A 26,024-nucleotide genomic window follows, 5' to 3' on the forward strand; every position below is an offset into this window, starting at 1 on the left:
ATATGTTCTCATTACAAATTTTCTCCTGTTGCAGTGAAACACTAGTTTACGCTAATGTTAAGTTTGAAAAAACAAACAAGAAAAATAGGTAATTTGTGAACATGGTGCTGTTTTTACCTTGGTGAATTACACTGTATGAACAGAGCAGGACACTCACACCAGGGGCATATGTAAGAAAACTAAAACTTACTTTAGTTTTTGGTTGAGTTCCAGTTGACATTTGGCTTGGCACACCATCAAGATTCTGGATGTTTGCAGTTTTAGTTCTACAAATTCCTTTCTTCTGATGATTTTTCTTAGGATTACTCTCCAGGTTTATAGAATCCTGTAAAAAAATTTTTTTAAGAGGTTTTTTTTTCATGTATAAAGGACTATCCTTAGGCAATAGTTCAAGTAAATTAACGACTTACATCAATAAAAAATTTTTTTCAACTACAACCATTTTGAAAATTGACATAAAATGTAAGAATATTCTTAAATATTAATAATTTTCCAAAGACATTTTGGTTAGTGAGATCAGTCTCAGTAAAGCCTAAGGGCTTGACAATGTAAGTTTATAAACTAAAAGTGATTGTAAACTATCAAGATAAAATATAGAACTATATTGGCATTTTCTAAAACTTTAAAACAAAACCAGAGGTATTTTATGTATTTATTATAATCATTTATTTTTAATTGACAAATTAAAATTGCATATATTTATGATGTACAATAAGATGTTTTAAAATATGTATACATTGTAAAATGGTTAAATCAAGCTAATTAACATATGCATGACCTCAAATACTTATTTTTGTGTGTGTGGTGAGAGCACTTAAAATCTACTCTTGGCAATTTTCAAGTATGCAGTATATTAGTATTGATTGTAGTCACCATGTTGTGCAGTACATCTCCTGAATTTATTCCTTCTGCCTAATCAAAATTTTCTATCCTTTAATCACCAAAGGTGTTTTATTTTAGTTTAGTTTTATTTCATCATTATTTTCTTAGAGACAGGATCTCGCTCTGTCACCCAGGCTGGAGTGCAATGGCGTGATCATAGCTCACTGAAGCCTTAAATTCCCAGGTTAAAGCAATCCTCCTGCTTCAGCCTCCCCAGTAGCTGGGATTACAGGCACTTGCCACTACACCTGGCTAAATTCTTTTAGTTTTTGTAGAGACAGGATCTCGCTATGTCGACCAGGCTGGTCTTGAACTCCTGGCCTCAAGTAATTCTCCTGCTTTGGCCTCCCAAAGCACTGAAATTATAGGAGTGAGTCACCCTGCCTGCCTCCAAATGTGTTTTTAAAATTGAAATAATAAATATTGAAAAATTGAAATAATAAAATTATGTCCATAGAGCCACAATAGTCTTTTAAGCCTTATGATTTCAGACCATATGTTGTAATAGTAGAGAACAATTTATAAGATGATATTTCTGAAGGTTAACTATGCAATAAAATTATTTTAAGTATTAATATATTAGTATGAAGAGAATCCTAAAGTTTCTAAATACAGTAAAAGTTCTTTTCAAGAAAGTTGGATAAATTTCTATCCAACTGAAGTAATAAGTTTGTCTTTACTAATTCCTCCCATTGCTTGGAAGTCTTCTGCATCTCTCTATGTCCAAGTTATCTAGAAGCTTCTATTGCAATGTTCTGTCTTGGCATATTCTGTCTGGAGAAAGTATCAGATCTGCAGAAGCAGGAAAGGCTGGAGATGTAAATCTTTTATTTAACTAATTTTACTCATAGATTATCAGAGGTTGTTTTGGTGGGAGGGGGAATCTACAATAAACCGACTTATACATGAATCTAGCACTGCCAAATACTAGCTACCTAACACTGGACCCAATTTCCTCAAATCTTAATTCACCTGTAAAACAATACGTTTTGACATTTATTCAACACTTCCTTGTGCCTGGCAGATTTGGCATCTGCCAGAATGTGAGTACGCAGGAGTATGCCAAGTCTGATGAGAATTTTTAAATGTGCTGTTTAAAAATTATGTTTCTCTTGCTTATGATAATAAGATGGTGATGATTACAGTAGCTAATATTTTCTGATAGTTACTGCTGTGTACTTTATATATTTACCTCTTTTTGAAAGAATGTCCCAATTTTTCTCTTTTATAGAAATTTCCTAGCTCAAAAATGTATCAGGAAAGACTCTGAAGGATATTAAAGAGTATATACACACGCCAGCCCTTGAGAAAACACCATGAGGAAGCTAATGGGGCCATGTCTTATTTCAAGTACGCAACGACTTTAAAAGGTATGAAAGTTCTTAGATTTGAGAAAAAAATAGCAACAAATGAGACTACCTTGAACGGGCAGCCAGGAGAGTTGACGATTAGGAGTTGGCCGTTGGATTACCTAATTAGTACTGCACTCTTGTGATTACTACTAATGCCTATTTCTGCCAGCTGGTGTAGACACAGTTTGATAGGTGCCTAAAGGAACACCTGCTGTGGTCTCATTTGTAAAATGAGGGCGATATTGGTACCTAGTTCAGTAGGTTGTCCTGTACTACATGAAAGTCCCATAAGTATGGCTCTTGTTGCTGTTGTCACAGTACAGCAGCTCAGGGATTGTCCGCCTTTTCTTTGGGAAGTTAGGGACTGTATCTTATTCATGAAAACCTAACATTCAATGAAAAGATATTAACTTGAGATCCTGTGTATGATACCTTCATGTATATTACTAAACTTTTTTTCTTCCCAGCAACATTGTGAGGTGAGTTATGTCAGTCTAATTTTATAAAATAATTCCTAAAGAGGATAAATTGACTAGAATCACACAGCAAATGAGAGCTAACATCTCTTGATTCTTCTCAGTGATTTCTCTACTCCATCATATTTCTCTTTATATACTGGCCCAGCTCTACTTCCATGAGGGAGAAGACTGTCTAACTCCCAGTAAGGGTGGGTTCCATAGTAGACCCTTGTTCAGCTGGTTAATGGGCTTGGGATCCTATTAACCTTGTAGATGATGGATACCTGTGGAGACTGGAAAATGAAATTGCATCTGCAGGAAGGACTTGACTGCTACGACCTGCAAGCTTTCTAGAGCTCTCGTGGTGCAGACACAACCCCTCACAGCACTTATTAAATGCATGTTAAGGCACCTTATATATATATGTGTATATATATAAATATTTTTTTGAGACGGAGTTTGACTCTTGTCGACCAGGCTGGAGTACAATGGCGTGATCTCAGCTTACTACAACCTCTGCCTCCTGGGTTCAAGCAATTCTCCTGCCTCAGCCTCCTGAAAGCAGGGATTACAGGTATGTGCCACCATGCCTGGCTAATTTTGTATTTTTAGTAGAGATGAGGTCTCTCCATGTTGGTGAGCCTGATCTCAAACTCCCGACCTCAGGTGATCCACCCACTTCGGCCTCCCAAAGTGCTGGGATTACAGGTGTGAGCCACAGTGCCTGGCAATAATTATTACAATTATTAAACCATCCTTATCCTTTTGAGATCAACTGTGCTTGGATGTGACATGCAATTCCTTTCAATTCTATTGAATTTGGTTAGCTGGTGTTTTCTTTGGTATTTCTGCAGCCACATTCATTTATGTCCTCCGTTAATTTTTCTATCAAGAAGGTATTAGTTTCATAAACTAAATATGGAAGCTATGAATCCTTACAAATAAGTTATATTTGTAATATGTAGCTAAGCACTTAGCACAGTAACTGAAACAGGGTGAACACTCAATATATATTTGTTAAATGAAGTCCAAATTTCTTATTTCCATGGCTTTCACTGCGTGCTTCTTCCGTAGGACCATAAGTTTTAGTTGACTTTTATAGCCACCATACCAAGAGAGCAAAAACGTAGTTAGGAATGCCAGCTGTGGAGCTAGAGCTCTGGGTTCAAAGCCAGGCTCTGACACTTAAGCTACAGACTACAGACTAGTTACTTTTTCTCTCTGTACCTAAGTTCCCTCTTCTGTAAAACTAGAAGTGGTAATGCTTTGCACTCTCTGGACTGTAAGGAGTTTATAAGGGTAAAGTACTTTTAAAAGTGTCTGGCACATACTAAGCGATGAGTTAATATTAGCTATTACTATGTTAATACATGACAGGTAAATTGATAAAAGAATAATGAAAATGTAAAGATAGAGAAAGGGAAGACAATACTTCCTGTGTCTCTGAGCTGTCCTGAGGATCATGTGATGTGAATTTTAAATAATGACAGTGGTTTGAAGTGGTGTTTTTAGAACAATTACAAATGGGGAGCCCCAGTAATCAAAAAAAGAGAACTGCTTTCTTCTTTGACAAAAAAGTGACACAGCTAGAAAAATATTTTATTAAGTTTTGTTCCTTAGAATTTTTCTTTTATATTTTAGCTTCTTCTATATTATTTTAAATACATAGTTTTAAGGGTTTAATTTAATATCTTTGGACTGCAAAATAAGTGAACGAGAATTTTCTGTCAAATTTCATTGCTTCTTGGAATATAATCCCTGATTTTTCAAACTTTTTTTCCATGGGTCTTTATCCATTACTTACTTTTTGTAGTTCATATATTACTCAAACAATATCTCTTCCTTTGTTCCTTTTCCAGACCCCTTCCCTCACAAAAAAAACAAATTTTTTTAGATGCTATCCTTATAGTCATTCTGTAAGGTTGCTATGAATAGGTAATAGTCTACTACAGTCAACTTTACTGATGTAATAAACATCACTGAATAGTTTCTACTATATATAATTGAGCAATGAAAGGAAATCAATTATGAATTACAGAAAACCAATAATAAAGTTCTCTTCCTAATCTTTGCCCAAATTTCATATAAAGAGAACTTAGGAAAAAATTTCTGAGTTAAGATATTCATATGGATGCAAATACAGCAAAGAATCAGGTGGTAGACTGTCCAAGCCAGGAGAAATAAAGAGTTGATTCCTTTATTCATCCTGTTTTTTCAGAATAAAAGAAAAAAATTAAAATACAGATAGGTAATCCCTTTGTTTAAAAAATTCTAGGACATTTCTGAAATAATTATACAAATTTTAATTTTATATAATATTTAAAATTATAGCATGCCATTTTAAAATTTCCTGATTTGCAAAGAAGAATCTTACTCAGATGATATGAAAACTAAAGACCATCATGTTTAATTTTCTAGAGGAAAGCACATTTATAAATATCCATATTTTAAAACATTTGGAATACTACTAATAATCCATTAACTGACCATTAATATCCAAAAGCCATAAGTAATGTAAAATTAGTTTTTGGTTCCAAATATAAATGAAATTGGCTGAATGTCAGAGCCTAGCATAGACTGAAAGTTGCCTTTGATATTTATTCTTCAGATAGTAGATTTGTCCTATATCTCAAAAAAGAAGTTTGTGTAATGAACCTCCAGAGAACATTCAAAACATGATGTTTAAACACATATCAAAGTTTTCCCCAGCTAAGCTAATATTATATATATATACACACAATATCCATATCCATATCCGTGTGTGTGTGTATATATATGTATATATATACACACACGAGTAGAGGCGTGTGCGTGTGCGTGTATATATATACTTTTTTTTTTTTTGAGATATGGTCAACTCTGTCACCCACGCTGGAGTACAGTGACACAATCATAGCTCACTGCAACCTCAAACTCCTGGGCTCAAGCTATCCTCCAGCTTCAGTCTCCCAAGTAGCTGAGACCATAGGGCGTGCCACCGTGACTGGCCAACTTTTTTCTTTATGTTTGTAGAGATGAGGTCTTGCTGTGTTACACAGGCTGATCTCAAACGCCTGGCCTCAAGGGATCTCTTGTCTTAGCCTCCTAAAGTCCTGGGTTTACAGGCATGAGTCACCACACCCAGCCCTGAGCTAACATAATTTGTATTGAACTTATCTTTAAAAATGTTTCTAATCTCAGATCTTCCTATAACTGAGACTAATTTATTTCTCCTGCTAAATTAGCAAGAAAGACACCACTGATTCCACATCTGAGAAATAAGAGGCCTTCCCGTTTTTCACACTTCTTAGTGCTGGTCACAAGATTTCTCTTTCTCGTCACAGTAACAATCATCTCTTTAGTGCTTATATTTACTGTAGTGAAAGGGGGCTGCTAAGTTCACATTATGATTCCTCTGCTTACTGTACAGGAAGCCAGTAATAAAATTATCATTCTAATTTTTGCCAAAATTTCATGTAAACAGGGTAACTTGTGACTTCAGCCAATTACTTAACCTCCCAATGCCTCTGCCATCTCATTGGAATAAATGGGGATACTAATAGGATTTATTCATAGGGTTTTATTACTTCCTGTTTTATTTTTTGGGTCATATTTTACACAAGATATTGACAGGGCTTCAGGAAGCCAGAGATCTAACTGTTATACACTTTATGAGAGCCATGACTATGCTCTTTCTGATGGGTTGAATACTGCAGAAAAAGGAACCAGGGACCGAACATAACAGACTAAGAAGAAAGTTAGTGCCATGTTGATTGAATAACCCAAATATCTCTTCCAAATCCCACGATGTGATCTGTTGAAGATGCACAGAAACTAACAGAATAAAGCATGAGATGTGAGAACACAGAAGGGTCATGTTGATGTCCAGTTCTACTTAAAAATTACATATGGAACAAGTTTTTATAGTTTCATGCCTTTATTTTTCACTAGTACATAGTTGATTTAGAAACCTGCATCTTGTTCCTGAACCCAATCGTGTTACAACAAAGTATATCTTTGGAGCCCTCAATTCCTGTCTCTTCTCATTCATTCATTTATTCATTCACCCAGTCAGCCATTCATTCATTCATTCATATGCCAAGTGTTGTCCCAGGACTGAGGAAGTAAAAATAAATATAACATATTTTCCTAAAGACTTCTAAACTAAGGAGAAAGGGTCATATAGACAGATCTATCAAAAGGATTTAAGCCAAAGTATGTACAAAATGATATGGGAAAACAGACAAAAAAGCAAATAATTCTGCCTAGGGGAAAAGGAAGTGTTCATAGAGTTTGTAACCTTTAAACTAAATTTAGCAGGAAGAATAGCGGTATTTCAGGGGATGGGAATCCCAAAGGCATGAAAGCACAAAAAGAATACAGCATGCTCAAAGAATAGTGAGGATTTTATCTGAGTCCATCTGATGGTGCCTAGGGGGTACTGGCAGCAAATGATCTGTAGAAGGTAAATGGGGAGCCCCAGATAAGAAACCACATGTTAAGGAGTTTGAAATTCTGCTGTAGGTAATGGGAGCCCTGTGAAATTTTTTTTATTGATGTGTTTTACAATTGTGAAAATTAGAAAAGATAAGGAGCCTACATAAATATCAAAGAGTTAACATGCATAATTGCTGGTATCCTAACATTTTAAATTTGAACTTAATTCTCCCTTGCCTCTACTTGTGTTTTTTTGTTTTGGTTTTTTTTGGGTGAATGCTTCTTCAACATCTTATTTTTATTGTGAAATAAAGGAAATAAAGGGAAAGCACAGAAAAGCACACAAAACAGATGCATGACTTCATAAAGTAAGGTGTACAACCTTTTAACCACCACCACATCAAGAAGTCAAACTGTGCAAGAACTCCCTGACCCAAACCGCTCCAAATATCCCATACCAATTGCAATTCCCTTTTTCCCCCACCACAAGTAACCATTATTCTGGCTTTTACAGTAATTATTTCCTTGCATTTTTCATTGTTTATCACTGAGATGCATCTTTATGTGTTCATGTGCATCCCTAGGCATTAAAGTGTAGTCTTGCCCCTTTATACATTTTTTGATGTCTTTTGTGTTTTCATCTATAACCTATTTTTGTTATAGTTTATCTGTTGAAAAATCCAAGAGTTTTCCCAATCTGAATTTTGCAAATTGCATGTTCAATTGCACACTTCAACTTGTTCTTGTCTTCCGTTTTTCTGAAAACCAGGAGCTAATTAAGATTTGAGTTTAATCCCTTTGACATGACTATAGGTAGTGTTGTGTGCTTCCATCAAGAGGTATATAATGTCTGGCTGTCTTTCTTTTTAATGATATTAGCAGCTAGTCATGCAAAATACCTATAAGTATTCATTCATTAGGGGCTGCAACACAGTGATATGTTAATTCTTTTTTCATCTATGAGTTGGAATATGTTTATACAGTGATATTTTCCCTCATTTACTATTTGACTACCTAGTGTTACAGTTCATATAGGAAACCAGAATACTTCATCCTTTCACTTTATTTATTAGTTTTCAAGATAATGAATTGGTTCCCTATTGATATGGTTTGGCTGTGTCCCCACGCAAATCTCATCTTGAATTGTAGCTCCCACAATTCCACATGTTGTGGGAGGGAATGGGTGGGAGGTAATGGAATCATGAGGGCAGGTCTTTCCTGTACTATTCCCATAATAGTGAATAAGTCTTATGAGATCTGATGGTTTTATAAAGGGGAGTTTCCCTGCACAAGCTCTCTTCTCTTGTCTGCCATGTGAGACGTGCCTTTCACCTTCCACCATAATTGTGAGGCCTCCCCACCCATGGAACTGTGAGCCCATTAAACCTTTTTCTTTTGTAAATTGTCGTCTTGGGTGTGTCTTTATCAGCAGTGTTGAAAACAGACTAACACACTCATGCTCTAAAGGCGATCAACTATTTTTTAAAAAGTATCATTATGAACCATGGATTTAAATATATTTGACAAGTTTCAATTCACTGTAATTATTCTTGTGAATGACATTCAAATTATTCTGTCCTTAGCTAGTGGGTGCCTTGTCAATTTGGTTTCTGAGACCCTGGTAGTGTTTGATAGCTACCTTGCCATGGTATGACAAGCTGTTCTGGGTTCATCTTATGCATTTCCTTCCTTAAGCCTAGAAACAGAAGTTTCTCCTAGAAGCCCTGGTTTCTTTAAATAAGGAATTATTTCAAGAACACAAGCCAAACAATAGGGACAGTCATTACCACTGGGTTGGTCATTGTTTCTAGGTGTTTTCAATAGACATAGAGACAGAAAGGAAGAGAAGAAAGTGGTGAGAGAGAGAAAACTCATGAGTTCATATCCAATACTTCTAGTTTGAATGTAAGACTACAGGACTTTTACTTAGTCTCTAACCTATTACATATGTATCTCTTTTCTTCTAAACTGAGAATCTTGGTTTTCAAGGACACAGACTATGGCAGAATCAGAATATTCCATAATTACTCATTTGTTTTTTATCTCATATTATATACTTAATAGTCTCAAAATAACAATCCTAATGCTACCACCAACAGAAGTACTGAAAACACTATAAAAGGTTTTGCATGTGCTGTCCCCCCTCTATCCCCATCTTTTTAGCATTATGTACTATTTTCTCTTCCTCTTAGCCTTCATTGACTCTTAGTTCTCCTATGAAGTCTCTATTGCAGCTCAGCAAAGTCTGTAGGCTGTCACTCTGCTCACCTGTTACCTGAAGCTCATTTTCTAGCAGGCTCTTCAGAAAGATCTCATGAGTCCTCATGCCCTTTTGCTAGAAAGTAAGTTTTCCAGACACAAAATGCTTGGTACATACTTTTTGTCCCTTGAGAATCTTAATTATGTTACCTTATTTTCTTTTAGCCTAATGTATTGCTATTGAAAAAAATTGGTTTATCTAATTATAATCTCTTATACATGTGCTCTTTTCCCCTCTAAATATTCAAAGGATATTTAAAAATCAAAACGCTTAATTGTGGTAGAATGTCTTGATAATTCTGGGTTGATCTTTTTAGGTGTATGGTGAACTCTTTCAATATGTAACTTTTAATCTTTTTTCCTTCTTGAATAATAATTTTAGCATTTCTTCTGGTCCCTTGATTTAGTTGTCTTTTTTTATGGCTGTGCTTGTAAGAAATTTTTCTATCTTGAAGTCTAAAAGCATTCTGTTTATTTTTGTCAAAGTTGTAATGCTTTGACTTTTACTTGTATGCTATTAATATACCTGGGATAGTGTGTGTACAAAATGCCTTTCATGAAAACAGGAGAGAAATTTATGTCATATGGGTGTAAAAATGTTGTACTTCCGAGCAATTGTTTATTTGTATCTCATGTCATTCTGAACTAATCTGATTCCTGTCTGGTGTCTGATTCAGACATGAGGAATCTAAAGCACAGCAATGGTCCTGTAAGACAATTACTGTATTTCCACACAAAACTGGGTCAATGAAGTACAAGTGGTTCTTGTGGACCAGATAGGCACCTTCCAGGTGACGAAAGCAGCCAAGAAAATTTCTCCAAAGGGGCTGGGGCAATGGGACCCCAACAGAAAGAACCTGGGTGAGGCGAATGTATCAGTCGCCCATGGCTAAATGTTGGCTGAAGTCCTAAGTGGCCGGTGGGAAAAAGGCCAATCTGAGAAATGTGTCACTGGAGATTCCAGACAAAGGAACATAAAGACGTACTTTTGGAATCAAAGCCCCAAGAATGCCAGTTCCAGATTGTTAAGAGTAGTGACCATGTGAACTTGGGTCTTTTCCCCCAGTCCTTTCTACCTGGTAAGAACCTGGTGGATGAGACACTGCAGGTAGCAGACTGGGTAAGGAGCAATAGAGCAAGATAGGAAAGCAAAAGAGAATAGGCCTCTCTGCCCATAGCAAGCCTCAGCAGTGGGAAGCAGCTTTCAATTAGGTAAGATTATGAAGCTATATGATTATAAATGGTCTGAAAGTTCTGAATATTTAAATGAAACTGTTCTTGTGCCAAAAGGTAACCACAGGATGTTTTACTTTAAAATGATTGGAAATGCTATGGCACCCACCTGAGAAATCATTCAAAGTAGAGAAGAAATATTCCTTGCACATATTTGAAGGAACAACAGAAAGAAAAAAACAAAGCTCCTTTTTTTGTTGTTGTTCACCTATCAAGTTGTTTACATTCAATTAAGTTATTACATCTGGTAAATAAGTGGATTTATGCTTATATAAATTGAAAAGGCTAGGAAGTACATGGCAAGATCCCATGCAAATTTAAACCAAAGCCTTTGCTTACAATTTCCTCATATTTGGTGTCAATAAAACTTTCAAACACCTGAACACCTCTTCCATGGAGACTTCCCCAGCCACCCTGATCATGACTGTGAAGACTGGATATAAAGCTCTAGGCACATGTTCAGCTCTTAACAAATGCTGAATGTTATTATGCTCTTCTCTGCTCTCACAGCACACTTCGTCATAAAGTGTTTCCCATTACATGAATGTGCCTCTTTTCTTCAATTACTCTCAAAGTTCCTAGAAAGGAAGGACATCTCTTATACTTACTTTATGTTCATCAGAATATTGGTCAGAACTTTGTGCTTAGGATTTTTCAAAAGTAACTGACAACTAATCAATAAATAGAGGTAAGTGGGGTGATGATATCACAATAGGAATGCTCTGGGGCAAGCAAGGAAAGTCTATTAGCAACCCTGACATCACTCTTTTTGTTAACTGGGTGTACTTTTCGCTTTTTCTATAGTCTCAGATTTCTCATCAATAGAACGTCTATTTTATGTCCCAGAGTCTCCTACCATAAAATATTAGGCCTTTACAAATTATATTATTTTGAGTTATCAGACTTTTAGAGTATCTTATTTGGCATGGTGTTCAAGCTCAGTGACAGCCACATGAACGAACTGGATGATGCACTGCTCTGTGTCAAGTTTCCTCTAAGCAGTTTAAGAATGTTGTACACCAGACAGGGAAAATAGTTGAAGAAGTAGGACAGAAAGAAGTGTGTATTTTCTGTCTGGTTTTAAATGTAATTCAACAGGTACACATTGGAATTCAACATTTTTAAAAAGGTTTTTTGTTTATCAAATATTTAACTTAGTCATGTAATCCTTGTTTTAAAGATATTTGAAACCACAGGCTGTTTTTTCATACATGTATTTTGTGATCATGTACAATATTAAGCAGGAGAAAAGGAACCTTTTCTAATATATTTTTATATATAGAATACACTGTGGTAACACTATTAAAATTATTATAGAACATTTCAGTGGCCTTTGGATATATTTACCTTCTTCTTAAGTGTCAAGTGTAAGCACTATGAGATTAAGGATTGTGCCTGTTTTAACATTATTTTATAAAAACGTATTTTCCTTTTACTAGTCAAGTTGTGGTTATCTACCATCCAAACTATTCATGACAAATGAAACATTAACCCCAAAGATGAAAAGTAGAACAAATAAAAATGTACCGTTTTCTTGATGAAAGAAGATGTTATGTCCAAATTCTGGACATAATAAAAGGAGAACTGGGTTGGGTGCGGTGGCTCACGCCTGTAATCCCAGCACTTTGGGAGGCCAAGGCAGGCAGATCACCTGAGGTCAGGAGTTCGAGACCAGCCTGGCCAATATGGTGAAACCCCATCTCTATTAAAAATACAAAAATTAGCCTGGTGTGGTTGTGTGTGCTTGTAATCTCAGCTACTCAGGAGGCTGAGGCTGGAGAATCGCTTGAACCCAGGAGACAGAGGCTGCAGAACCCAGGAGACAAAGCTGAGATCACGCCATTGTGCTCCAGTCTGGGTGACAAGAGCGAAACTCCGTCTCAAAAAAAAAAAAAAAAAAGGAGAACCAAATGGGTTTTCTTCATTACATAAATCTGAATACGACTAGCCAAAATAAAACAAAAGTGAAAAAAGCACTCACTGGAAATTTTAGCCCCAAGTCTTCATTTAAAGTTAATATTGATGCTTTCAAAGAAGTTTAGAAGAGTTACATACAAATATTCTTGAACTATAACAATTTCAGATCGATACAATTAAGTAAAAGATATTTTGTATTTTAGTTTTATCACAGAGAATCAGAGGCAATCAATTAAAGATAAAATTGTATTTTAGTAACTTAAAAATACAACTTCCAGGAACAGATGAGAAAGAAAAACATCAATTAATTATTTTGATTTTCAAAATAACTTAATTATATTAATTAGAGATATAACAAAGGCCTGCTTCAAAGGAGGAGAAAGTTCTTAAAACATATTGGTTGTTTTGCACCAAGGTCAACTTTATTTTGAACATAAAAAACTTACATTCTTTCTCTTATCACAAAAGCTGAAGTAAATATGTTCTAGCCCTCAAATGTGACTATTTGTGTTTTGGGGATAAAAGGGAAATTTGCACCCTTATTTATGGCTTCTTGTTTCTTTACAATAACCCCATTCAGGGAAATAAAAGGCACATTTGTTTTACTGATTCCATCTAAGCACATTATAAAAGGCGAGATGACAGTCCAAAAATCTATACTTAAGTTATTGGAATGGAAGAGGACTGAGTGATCCCTTATAGAACACACAGATGTCAGACTTAACACCCCAGCTAGTCCTCATCATGATCTGGAATAACAGCATCGGTGATTTTGGGGACATGAATAGAGCTGGGTTACAGGAAAGCCACTCTAGATGTGACATTTCATTTTGTGTGTGCATGTAAATAAATTAAATATATAGGATTGTTAATCCTCAGTGATACAGTTAAGAGTACTTGATTCAAAGGTGGAAGATAAAATGGTAAGATGGTGAAGCAAAAGAGAAATGGAAAATAAGACAATTAAATAGTATTGGTCATTATTTAACATGCCATTACATCATATGTGTTTTTAAAGCCAGGAATTTATGAAATTTAGTGTAACATAATTTGGACTGTTTTATCATCAATAACTGTAAGAAACTTTTTAACTGTTCCAAGCTACATTTGTTTATTCTATAAGTTAGGAAAATGAAAATGAATAAAAAATAATAAAGAAAATGAAGCTCAGGAAATAAGAGTATTTGATTCTGAAATATATTTTCCTATCATGGGAGAGTCTCCTGAATCTGAGATGTTGTAATATTACTCAGTCCATATTTACTGCATGATTATGCTCTCTTGGTAAGATAAAAATTAGATAAACATTAGGAATGCATATGAGAGTTGACATAATAAAAACTGAAGCCAATGTCTTATATTCAAGGGGTTTACAACTCTCTCTGGGCTAGCACAATCTGAAAAGCAGGATTAAAAGGGAAAACCTGGTAGATACCTCTTTTAACGACATGCAACTATAAAACGCGCTTTTCCTCTTTAAAGAAAGAAGAAATTGCTTCTGCCAGCTTATGAAACAGAACTTCCCTGTGATGTCTGATGACAGCCTATCCTCCAATCTCTGTAAAAGTCACACTAAATAAATATTAATACACTGGAGCCGAGTTCAGGTTCCATTTTGTCATACAGTCTTAGCGAAACTGCCTCATTATATTGTTCTATTGGTTTGTTAGTAACAAAATTCCCTTACTATTCATATTAGAGCTGCTTTATATTAAATTTTATTTCACATTAAATAAACTTTTTAATCAGATTTTCTTTTAGGTTATTTTATCATAGTAAAAATTTTATTTTAGGTTATAAAAACAATTTCAGGATTCATTAAATAGCAGCAAGAGAGCAAATACCACGACTTGAACACTACAGATGAGAAAACTTTCAGAACAGTTCTTCTGATCATGGCTTTCAATAAAATGAGTAAGTTGTTTACATAGCTGTGAGACAGGTTATTGTTTCACTGGTTTTGCATCCTAGTGCAGCGTTCAACACTTAGTGGGAGTCCAGTCAATGTTTACTGAATAAAACAAACTAAGTGATGAGCAGAAATCTGGAAATGTTGTGGCTTCCTAAATACTGCTGCTATGCAGACAAGTTATGACTATCATTGCCCCTTGAAGTTAAAACTGTTTTTCGTATAATTTTAAAAACAATAAAGAACCCATGATGTATCAGACATTTTACAAACAAACTTTTAAAAACCCAATCTTGGCAAGTAGGTATTTTATTTGACACTTTAGGGAAACTGAGGCTCAGAAAAGTTAAATAACTTGCTCAATTAAACCCATGTAGAAAGTGAGGGGTCTTGGATTAAATTCTGATCATTCGATCTTTCTGCAGTACACTCACACACCTGTGGGCAAGGTTTTCTATAATCATTCCTTGAAATTATGGTAAAAAAATCAAATCCACTCTCGGGCTGGGAAGTGTGTATTTCTTTACTGGCACCAAAAAAAAAAAAAAAAAAAAAAAAAAAAAACAGGAAAAGAAAAGAAAAGATGTATTTCTTCTTGTCTGACTAGAACATATGCTTGTATTTTAAGAGCACCAAAGGTGACAGACTGAACTTACAGCTACAGCATAGTCATGTTTGGCTTGCCTGGAAACAGAACTATCCTGATCTCTCAGCAAAAGGAACAGAGGGTGCTTCCCCATACAGAAGACAGAGTCAGGCCAACTCTAAAGAGAACTAGGGCATTGCCTAGGAACCTATCTGTGTCAAGGGGCTATCACCACCAGGAGGTCCCACAAACACCTCCAAGTAAGACGGAAAGTCACTTCCATGTCTTCTGTGTTGTTTCTGATGTTTAGAAACAAAAACTAGTGACACTAGTTCAGAAAAAAGAGCCTATCTTTATTATCATCAAGACTCTCAGATTATGAGGATTTTTTAAAAAAACAGACCCCACCTCTGAACTGTGAAGAACTAGGGAAATCTGAGTAAAATACAAAAAGGATCTTGAGAGGGCAAGATCCCAAAGAAGGGTGCAGAGAAGTCTGCCCATATTTGACTCACTTTTTCCCCTTACCTTATTCAACAATTTGGAAGTTGTTTCAAAGGCTGAGAAGTTACACAGATAATGGCAACTAAGAAGCAGAGAAGCTGAGAAGAGCTTCCTTTCAGGAGTCCACGAACTGAGAAAATAAAAATGGGAGTTCAGGGCCCACCAAAGAGGGAAGGCCTGACACCTCGGCTTTTAGCTGGGACACAGAAAGGACCACCCCCAAGAGTAAGAATGGACCTGAAATAGGCCAGACCTAACAAAGTCTGAAAACCAGTTTGAAATAATCTCACTTCCATATTAGATTAAGTTAGATTAAGGCGCTCTGCCCTTAGCCTAGCTTCCTAACAGAAGCAAAAGTAAACCCTTTATAGAAGAAAAAACACCACTCAGAGCCCAGTAATTTTTTTTTTTCATAAACAAAGACAGCATTTCATAAAGAATTTCTGGGCATACCAGGAAACAGAAGTAAAAGATAATAGAAACAAGATCCACAGATGATCCAAATATTGGAGTTAATGGGCACAAACTATCGAATTTCTTTTTTTATTTTTTTATTGAGACGAGTTCTCGCTCTGTCGCCACAGCTTGCCAGTGCCATGTAATACAATCTTGTCTCACTGCAAGCTCCGCCCTCCTGGTTCATGCCATTCTCCTGCCTCAGTCTCCCGAGTAGCTGGGACTACAGGTGCCCAATACCACGGTGGGCTGATTTTTTGTATTTTTAGTAGAGATGGGGTTTCACCGTGTTAGCCAGGATGGTCTCAATCTCCTAACCTTGTGATCCGCCCACCTCAGCCTCCCAAAGTGCTAGGATTATAGGCGTGAGCACTGCATCCGGCCTTGAATTTATTAATACTAGAGATGTAGAATCTATACATAAGAAAATTGTAGAACTGAAATAAAATGATTCAACAAACTGAAAACTTAAACTAAAAAAATACACTTAGAATAAAAACCACGAAATGTGTAGGAAGAAACTTAACAATGTATGTTCAATACCTGTATGCTGAAAATTACAAACAGAAATTAAAGATCAAAATAAAAGGAGACATATGCCATGTTCATAGATTGGAAAACTTAGTATTTTTAAGATGTCAGTTCTCTCCAAGTTGATGAATAAATTTAACAGAATCCCATTCAAAATCCCAGCAGACGTTTTTAGAAATTGAAATGACAATTTAAAAATTTATATTAAAATGCAAAGGGCTTAGAATGGTCAAAGTAATTTTGAGGAAAAAAATACTTCCACTATCTGATTTCAAGACGTATAAAGCTACAGTAATCAATACAGTGAGGGACTGGGTTAAGAATGGACATATTTATCCACAGAATTGAATAGAATAGAAATTCAGAAGATCGGGAGATTTTTAATAAAGATGCCAAGGTAATTCAATGAAGAAAATGATATTTTAACGAATGCTACTAGAATAACAGGATTTCCATTTTGAAAATACGACTATCAACCATTATTGTGCCATACTAAAAATTAAGCAGATCATAAACATAAATAAGATATATTGTGAATCTTAGAAATGAGAAGATTTTATGAACAGCTTTATGCTAATGAATATTTGGATATGTACAAATCCCTAGAAAATACAACTTACAAACAAAAGCTGCTCTTTAAAAGATACTATTAAGAACATGAAAAAGCAGGCCACAGACTGGGAGAAAAATATTCACGACGTATACTTCTGACAAAAAAGGCATACGCATAGTATGTAAATAACTCCTACCACTCAATTACAAACAACTTAGTTTTAAAATGGGCAAAAGTTTTGAATCTTATACCCACTTAATGGCTAAAACTAAACACTAAGAGTAGCAAGTGTTGGCATTTGATAAAAAGACCTGTCACCCTTTTAAACTATAGTAGTTCCCCCTTAGCCTCAGGGGTATGTTCCGAGCACCTAGTGGATGCCTGAAACTTCAGAGAATACCCTACCCTAAATATATTCTGCACGAATTTCTTTTTATTTCTTCATAATTTCACAGACAGAAGACTAATTCTTACCAACCACTTGGTTCCTAGTGACCTTGGGTGATTCTTTAAGTCGAGAACTTTCACCTTTCCACTTATAAGCAGCACTTTAAGGCTTCTTTTGGCATATCAAAATTGCCAGAATCACTACTATTGGGCCTTGGAGACATTATTAAGGAAAATAAAGGTTACTTGAATCCAAGCTCATTGATATGGTGATAGGTGATAACCGTGATAGTGGATGCTGAACAAAGGGAGGACACATGCTCTGGGAGGCACAGAGAGGGGCAGCATGAGATTTCATCATACTACTTACAACTTCTAGCAATTTAAAATTTATATTTCTGAAATTTACCATTGAATATTTTTGGACCTTGGTTGACAGTGGGTAACTGAAACTATGGAAAGCAAAACCATGTATAAAGGGGACTACTATACAAGGATGTTTGATGAGTGCAGACACAAATAGATTTGATGGTGGGTATACACGAAAATTCTTGGCTTATGCTCACAATTCTTTTTTCAATAAAGTGTGAGGCAAAGTCATTAGTTGAGGAGGAAGTTGATAATTTGAGGAGGGAAAAGAATGAGATATTTGGATTACAGAAGGAAAGGGTAAAGTCAGTAGAGCAAAGGAGTAGGAGAGCTGATCAATATGCAGAGCCAATTTAGGTGTGAGATCACACTAGTCCACCCAACAGTTATCAGGCTGGGCCCAAGCTCAGAAAAGATAAACGCACGCAGGGGTTCATCCATGGTTTGAGTTTTGCCGGGCAAGTGCTAAAAGTGAGGGGTAAGAGTTGAAGATATTTGCAAAGGAGTCAATGCCACTATTTCTGAATATATATGTATTCTTTAAACTGTGAAGAGCTATGTTAGTGTAACTTAATAGTATAATGGTAGCAAAATGAAGCAATCCCTCAATTTAAGGCTGTTTATATACGATATAAAGATGGGAAAGTCGAAAAAAAAGCAACTCAATGGGGTATGGCCAAAGCTGAAGTATGCAATGATGAAATAAACTGATTCTTTATTCCACACATTTGATTTTAGGGTCTAAAAGCTATTTTGCAATCTTACAGATCACTCTTTCAAGATCTATTACAGCTTCAGCTCTGACCTCTTTCACGTTTTCTAGTATCTTCCAACATTTTCCCCTTTTCTTCCCCTTCGGATATCTTGCCTCCTTCTTGCCCTATTTCTGACCAATCTTTAATGATATTGCAATATCCCCTTAGCTTTTACATAAACAGATGCCACGGTACTCCTCACGTCACAGCAGCGTTCTTTCCACTACCAACTACCAAGGTTATCTAAAGGTTTTAGCAAAAAATAATGAAATACACTTATTTGGCAATTTCGGACAATCTTTCTTATATCCTCTGCTCCACTGCTGTTTCTTTCAAAACATCTACTTGAATACCTGTATTCCTTTCCCTCTGACTTTTACAAGTATTGTTTTTATATAGGCCATGGACTGCAAAGAGCTCTGAAATCCAGATAAAAGTGTTTACCAAGGCTGAAGAAATTTTCCAGGAGAACTGAGCACTTTGCACAGCTGACATTTTTAGAATTAGTTTAAAATTAAACAGGGCGGATGCAGACTCATCCAGATTTTATTTCTGCAACACACTTGGTTGTTTCCTTGCAGTATCTAAAAACAAAGCCCACGCACTTTCAGAAACTACTATGGTCCTCTAAAATTTAAAAGTGAAAACGTGACAAAATTTTCCTTTGGAACACATCTGCACAAGAGGTTTTCCTTTGGTTAAAATTTGATGAAAGACCAAGGCCACACCACAAAACACAGAATATAAAACTGTGTATTGACAAAAATTAAAAACTAACACAACTCCCTAAGAAAATCGTTTGCTCAAAAGTTTAAAATCACGAAGACATGCTTTCTTAAATAATTTTAAAATCTTTTTGGTTCCACACGAATAGTCTATTTGTCTGTGTGCCCTTTTTATTCCTTGTGACACCCCTACCTTCTCAGAATAAACACTTAAAGATGAACCCGGGGATCAAGCCGGTACACTAAGATTTAGAGGGGAAGGCTGGTCCGTCGTACTGAGACCGCACCCAGACTGCACTTGGATCGCTAAAGACTAAGAAAAAAGTACAGATCCAGTTTTGCCTCTTATACCATTAACTTTCCACAAAGCCTTCCAGAAACCTGACGCACAGCCAGAACCCCAAACCCCGTGGGCGGGATTAAAAACAAAACCCATTACGCCACCATTGCCGCCTTACCCGCCTAGCAAACGTGCAAAGATAGAAAAAGACGTACACGCCGGCGGCACCTACGTCCCCAAAGTGCGCAAGCGCATGGCAAGACCCCGCCCCTCGCGCTCCCGCCAAGACGAGGCGCGCGCACCAGCAACTAGGGCCCGCTGGCGTCGCCCCGGGCTTCCGCTCCGAGGCCCGTCGGTAGCTGTTCGGTTCCGGTTCTGGCCCCGCCCTCACGCGGGAACCCTCCAGAAGTCTTAATATCCGGGACCAGAGGCTGGTTGCGGCGCGCATTTCCGGCAACGAGCGCAAAGGAAGGGATCCGGTGACGCCTCTTCCCGTCTGCCCAGCGGCCGAGGCTCTGGCTCTCGGTGCGGCAGCGCCATCTGGTGCCCAGTCTCCCGCCACCCGTGAGGTGGCATGCGCTGTTCTCTCGGAACCTTCCAGAGAAACCGCGGCCCCTGCTTTTCTTTCTCCCTCCCTGGACGGGGAGGGACCGGAGTCTCCGCCCCGCCGAGTTTCCGCGCGGTAGGGACTTTGCGGCGACTCTGAAGCGGAAGCTGCTTGTAGGAGGAGCTTTACAAACGCAAAATGGAGCGGAAACTAGGTTCTTTCTCTAGTTTTAAGTCCAGAAGAAATGGTTTCCTTTTATTTTTTGCTTCCTTATGCGTTATTGCTGGGTCATTCCCAGTCTTCCCCATATCAGTTCTTTAATCTGTGAGGACTGGGACCCTGTATTAATTGCCTGGTAGGAAGATGGCACGAGCTTTGTGGCTTACATTGGCCTCTGCTGTAAAAGCTTTTGTTTCCTTTCCTCTATTAAAGCGCTATTGTAAATGCTTGCTGTGTATGTGTCAGGAACCCATCGAGAAGCAGAATGTAGTAATTTGCTTTAAAATAGGCCATGGAAATTTCAGAAAGGTAGCCTCCGAAATGCTCAGACTGAATGTAGATTCGTTTGCATGTCATGTTTCTTTTAGATAATCAGAAAGGAAAAATAATTCCCCCAAAGTTAGCAAAATCAACACATTTTCCTTTAATGAGTTTTTTGTAAACCTAGATTTTCCTGTAAGCTTGGAGTACTGTTGTTTTCAGTGTTTCATTGGAATGGTGCTGTGGATGTCAAAATATACAGTGAAACAAATTTCCTTTAGATTTTAGATAGCACATGTTAACTTCGCTCTTTGATTGTTTCTCCTATAGTAGTGGTTCTCAAACTTGAGCACGCATCCAGATTCTCTAGAAGGCTTGTTAAAACAGATTGCTGGGCCTCAACCCCAGAAGTTATAACTGGGAGGGAAGGTCTGGGGATAGAGCTGAATAAGTGTAGCTCTAATAAAATCTCAGGTGATTCTGATGCTATTGGTACTAGGACTACACCTGGAATAATTTAGAGTGCAGGATTGCTTTGTCAATAATGCTTTTTGCTATTGCAGTAGAGAGGCGGTACTAAATTATACTGGTGATACTAAGCCTGCACAAGTTAGTAGTCCTTTTGACTCCATGGATGGGAAGTAGTAAACTAAACCCTAGAACCAGTAGAGAACTACGTAAATGAAATTTCACAGATTAAAGCAGCCAGTTCATAGAAATGTATTCTGTATATGATCATGTGATAGAGGGTGCTGTAATACCAAGTATACCAAATATTTCAATTATTATAAAGTAATTGTTCTTTAGCTGTTAAATTAGAAATGACTAAAATTAAGGACAAAATAGTTTAAACAAATATACTAATTTTACCCTTTAGAAGATGCCAGGTTTTTTCAGTCTTTCGCATTTCTTCAAGTTAATACATTTTTTGGAATAGCTCATTTTAAGCCCCTGATGCTTGATATGGATAAAATATTTTAAATGTTTAATAAAATGTTGAAATATATTTAAGTTTACTAACTTGAGCCCTGCCAATTATAATACTTTAGAAAAGATAAAAATATAATAATACATTTATATGGCTTTTAAGTATTGACAAAAATAGTCATTTCCCAGCAGGTGTTTTTCAGCTCTTATGATATAGTGTTTACTTATTCTTTTGGCCATATACTGATCAGAATTAGTCATTAACTTTACTAAACAAGTAGATTTAGTTTGTCAGCCTTGATGGTTGGGTTACACAGATGTATCTATTGTGTCAACCCCACTGTTTTAAATATGTTCCTATGCCAAATGAAATTTGATCCTTTTAAGCGAATTTCTATTAAACACTTTGTGTCAGTTTCAGTAATGTCTCCCCAATAAACATTCCTACTGTACAAAATTTTACATATGTGTATTTACATATTTGTACTTTTTTCACAAATGTGGGAATTTAGGATACTATGTTTGTGAAAATATGGGTAATTTTTCTTAAAGATAATTTTTAAAATTACAACAAAACATAGGGCCCTGAGAAGAGGAGGTAAAATATATGGAAAAGCAAGTATATGTAGATAATTTTGTAATGTAACCTTGAGAGAAATATAGAAAACTGAGACAAAATAAGCCAAAGGAAAGCAATTGGAATGTGAAAGCTTTAGGGTAGATCAGTGTTCTGCTGTGGTCATTTATGCCTTGGCATTAAGTTGTTTTGAATGAAAACAATGCATTTAGTCCAGCCAGGCGCAGTGGCTCACGCCTGTAACCCCAGCACTTTGGGAGGCCGAGGCAGGCGGATCATGAGGTCAGGAGATCGAGACCATCCTGGCTAACACGGTGAAACCCCGTCTCTACTTAAAATACAAAAAATGAGCTGGGCACGGTGGCGGACGCTTGTAGTCCCAGCTACTCGGGAGGCTGAGGCAGGAGAATGGTATGAACCCGGGAGGCGGAGCGTGCAGTGATCCGAGATCATGCCACTGCACTCTAGCCTGGGCAACAGAGCGAGATTCCATCTCAAAAAAAAGAAAAAAAGAAAAATAATACAACAATGCATTTGGAAGGATTTTAAGAATATATCACAGTGCACTGGCATTTCTTCTTCAATTTTGCTAAGCTAAATAAGGTGACTGACTAATAAAAGCACTGTTCATTTCATGAGGATCCAAGAAAAAATATTTCTTATTTTATTTATAAGAAGCAAAACATATTCACAAGAATCTTAAGTGATTAGTAGGTTAAGGAAATAAAAGTTTGTTAGGAAGAAGGAATACTAGTTATTGAACAATGCCAATTTTTTCTATTTAAAATACTTAAAATGCCATTAGTTGATTTATTTAATGAGCCATCAGCCTTTGTTTTAGATTCACTATAACTCTGATCTCCTAAACCTGCTTTTCCTGTCAGGTTTTCAATATTTCATCCCTGCTTTCTTCTACAATATAGTTTTTGGGAATGTAACTATCATGTTGATAAGTAATGCTAGGTGAAGGAAAAATTTAAAACAACTCCAATACCAGCCGGTGATATACCATAGAAAAATAAATGAGCCAAAAGTAGGGGAAGTAATTTTTTTTGGAGGAAGAAAACAGAAACGAGAACAAGAGGACATGGCAAACTCCTGAAAAACTGACCAAGTTCCTCTTCAGTCTTGTAACAGAATTTGGAAGATGTTCTTAGCATGCAACCGTTGGTTGAAAAAAACCCAAATGTACAAGGGCCATCAGTTCTTAAAAGTGGAATAGTGCATAGAAAGCTTATTGACACAGCATAGCAGTTTGATGAAATGGACTGAAACCATTTCTGTGGAGTGGACTCATGCAGAATATGTGATGCCTGATTCACATGGATGAATTAATGACATCACAGTTAGGGTGAAATACATGACCTAAACATTTTTGATGAGAATTTCTGCTGGATGATGAGCAGAATCCTTATCAAGCAGTACCAAAATGTTGCAGTCATTAATCATTCAGTCTAGATTCCCTACAGTGAGCAGAGCCACTAGTACCAAATGTTTGTGAAACCAATCACAAAAGATATCCCTGATGCTCTAGGCCTTTTTATTAGCATAATAATTTACTGGTAAGAAATTTACTCCTTGAAAACAAGAAGGATGTAAGCTTTTGTCTGTCATAGCAAGGTTACCTTTACATATGCCTGCTGCCTTTGCACATCCCGGAACAGTTATTCTGTCCTTAGCATCCTTAATTCCTATTGAAGCTGTCTCACCAACTGTAGTCAGTGTTTTTCTGGTGCAATAATGCCAAAACAGTCATGTTTCATCAGCATTACAGACCTGTCCTGGTATCAGAGTTTCATCAGTGATGACCTTGGTAACCTCATCAGTGAATTTCTACCTTGCTTCATGATCAGGAGATGGTTTATTACTACAAACCTTTAAAACCTTAATGTTGTGCTCTTTCTTAAATTTCTGCAACTAGCCTTCTGAATATTCACGGTTACCTTCCATTTTCAGTTCATCGTGATAGATTTTTGCAAGTTTCATGTTCAGCATACCATGAAGTGGCATGTATTCACAGTGACACTGGTGGTTCCATTCTTTTAATACACATTCAAGGACTTCATATTTCACTCCATGCATTGCTTTTCTATTTTTCATTAACTTCTGTTCATCACTTTCAGCACAGAACTTCAACAGTGTATCCTTCTCTTTCTTCAGGTCATATATCATGGTCACTCCAACACTATACTCTTCAGTAAGACATTTTCCACTTATACCACCACCGTCCAGTTTCTTCAATAGCTTGACTTTCTGTGCCATAGATATGTATAAATGCTTCCTCTTTTCTTTACTACTGTTACTCATAAGGGTATCTGCAGATCTTTTTACATTCTTAACAATATACCACAGAGAAGAGAATAAGCAAAACAAAGCAACATCATGAGTAAGACATGTAGGTCTTGGCCTCATGTAGGGCATTACGGCATGTAGGGCATAACCTGCCATTGGTGTGTCTTGCCTGACGTATGCCATTTTATTACCCTTTGTGGGTGCACCTGCATGAGGAAATCTGGGGCATATGTGGAAAAGATATTTCACAGCTGAAGGGGGCTGGGAGGGTCTCTTTGGAGACATTAAGTAAACTGTGTTGTGTATCTGCATTTTGACTGTGATCCATCACATGAGGTCAAGTGTGGAATTTTCAACTTGTGACTTCATGTCAGCACTCAGAAAGTTTTGGATTTGGGGGAATTTCAATTTTGGATTTTCAGATTAGGGACACTTAAAATGTAATTTCATTACGAGTAAATAGATTAAATCTCCAACCAAAAGCCAGAGATTGTCAGGCTGGATTTAGAAAAGCAAACAAGATCCAACTATCTGCTGTCTACAAGAGACAAACTTTTTCTATTTTTTTGAGGTGGAGTCTCACTCTGTCGGCCAGACTGGAGTACAGTGGTAGGAGCTTGGCTCAAAGTTTCCTTCTCTGTGCATCAGAACATTCTCAAGGGCAATGACAGAGAAGCACAAGGGAGTAAGCTGCCATATAATTTAAACTAATAAACTATTTCATGAGAATAAAACCATTTAAGATTGTAAAAGCCAAATGTAAAAGTCGTTTTGTAATAAAGGTGGAAATGTAATCTCATTTATAGAACAGAAACAAAGTAATACTTTAAGAGGAAAAAAATAGTTTCCAGTTTTTCCCAAGGTTTTTTTCATTCATTATCTTTCTTTCCATCACTTGCTCGTTCTGTGACTGTGAGCAAGCTACCTGCAAGGTACATACCTCTCTATGCCTCAGTTTCCTTATCTATAAATTGGGGATGATCTAATAGTAATATCTGCCTCACAGGTTGTTAAGGTTAAGTAAGTCAATATTTTAAAAACAGAAGAGTACCTGGAAAGTATTAGGTACAATAAATGCTTGTTAAATAAAATTTAAAAATAAATTACTAAAGCACATTTATATACTTTCTTTTAAAATATGGCCCTATTGTTAAGATATTTTTCCCAGCTTGCTTTGAACTGTTTGTACTTAGCTTTTGAAATTAAAAAAAAATACCAGCCTGTCTGTACGGTAGAGAGAAAGAAGGAAATAAAGAACGATACAGAAAAAACGAAGGAAAGAAGTGTAATAAATAGAAAGGAATTACTAAGTTTTCTTTAGGAAAAGGGGCAAAAGTTTTGACGCTGCTCAGAAGCAATGTTACACTGATTCTTCTCACTTTCTACTTTCTGTTATGCTATCCTAGGCCCTGAAAATGGTTATAAATACATTAAGACGTGACTCCCATATAATTCTGAATGTTTATTCTGACAAATTAATAAAGTGATTATAGTAGTACTTTGTCTGCTAATATAAGGCTACTGCTGATATGAAGCACAGAATTCTCCCAATATTAAAGCTTTGTTTTTTGCTATCAGTAAATCCTCAGATTCAGTGTCATCCCTGTCTAATCAAGTCACTCATCTGGA

At 36.5% G+C, this 26,024-nt stretch overlaps 1 protein-coding gene across 1 annotated transcript in view; it reads right to left on the reverse strand.

Annotated features, from left to right (window-relative positions):
• Nucleotides 1–26,024, reverse strand: part of STARD13 (StAR related lipid transfer domain containing 13) — a 570,036-nt gene that overhangs the window by 427,821 nt on the left and 116,191 nt on the right. Inside the window, exon 2 of the mRNA XM_017863117.1 lies at nt 191–325. Coding sequence (XP_017718606.1) covers nt 191–220 — 30 coding nt within the window. The 5' untranslated portion in view covers nt 221–325. The remainder of the gene's footprint in view (nt 1–190; nt 326–26,024) is intronic.

The sequence above is a fragment of the Rhinopithecus bieti genome, unplaced genomic scaffold (genome assembly GCF_001698545.2).
Source record: "Rhinopithecus bieti isolate Rb0 unplaced genomic scaffold, ASM169854v2 scaffold_65226, whole genome shotgun sequence".
Classification (NCBI taxonomy): Eukaryota; Metazoa; Chordata; class Mammalia; order Primates; family Cercopithecidae; genus Rhinopithecus; species Rhinopithecus bieti.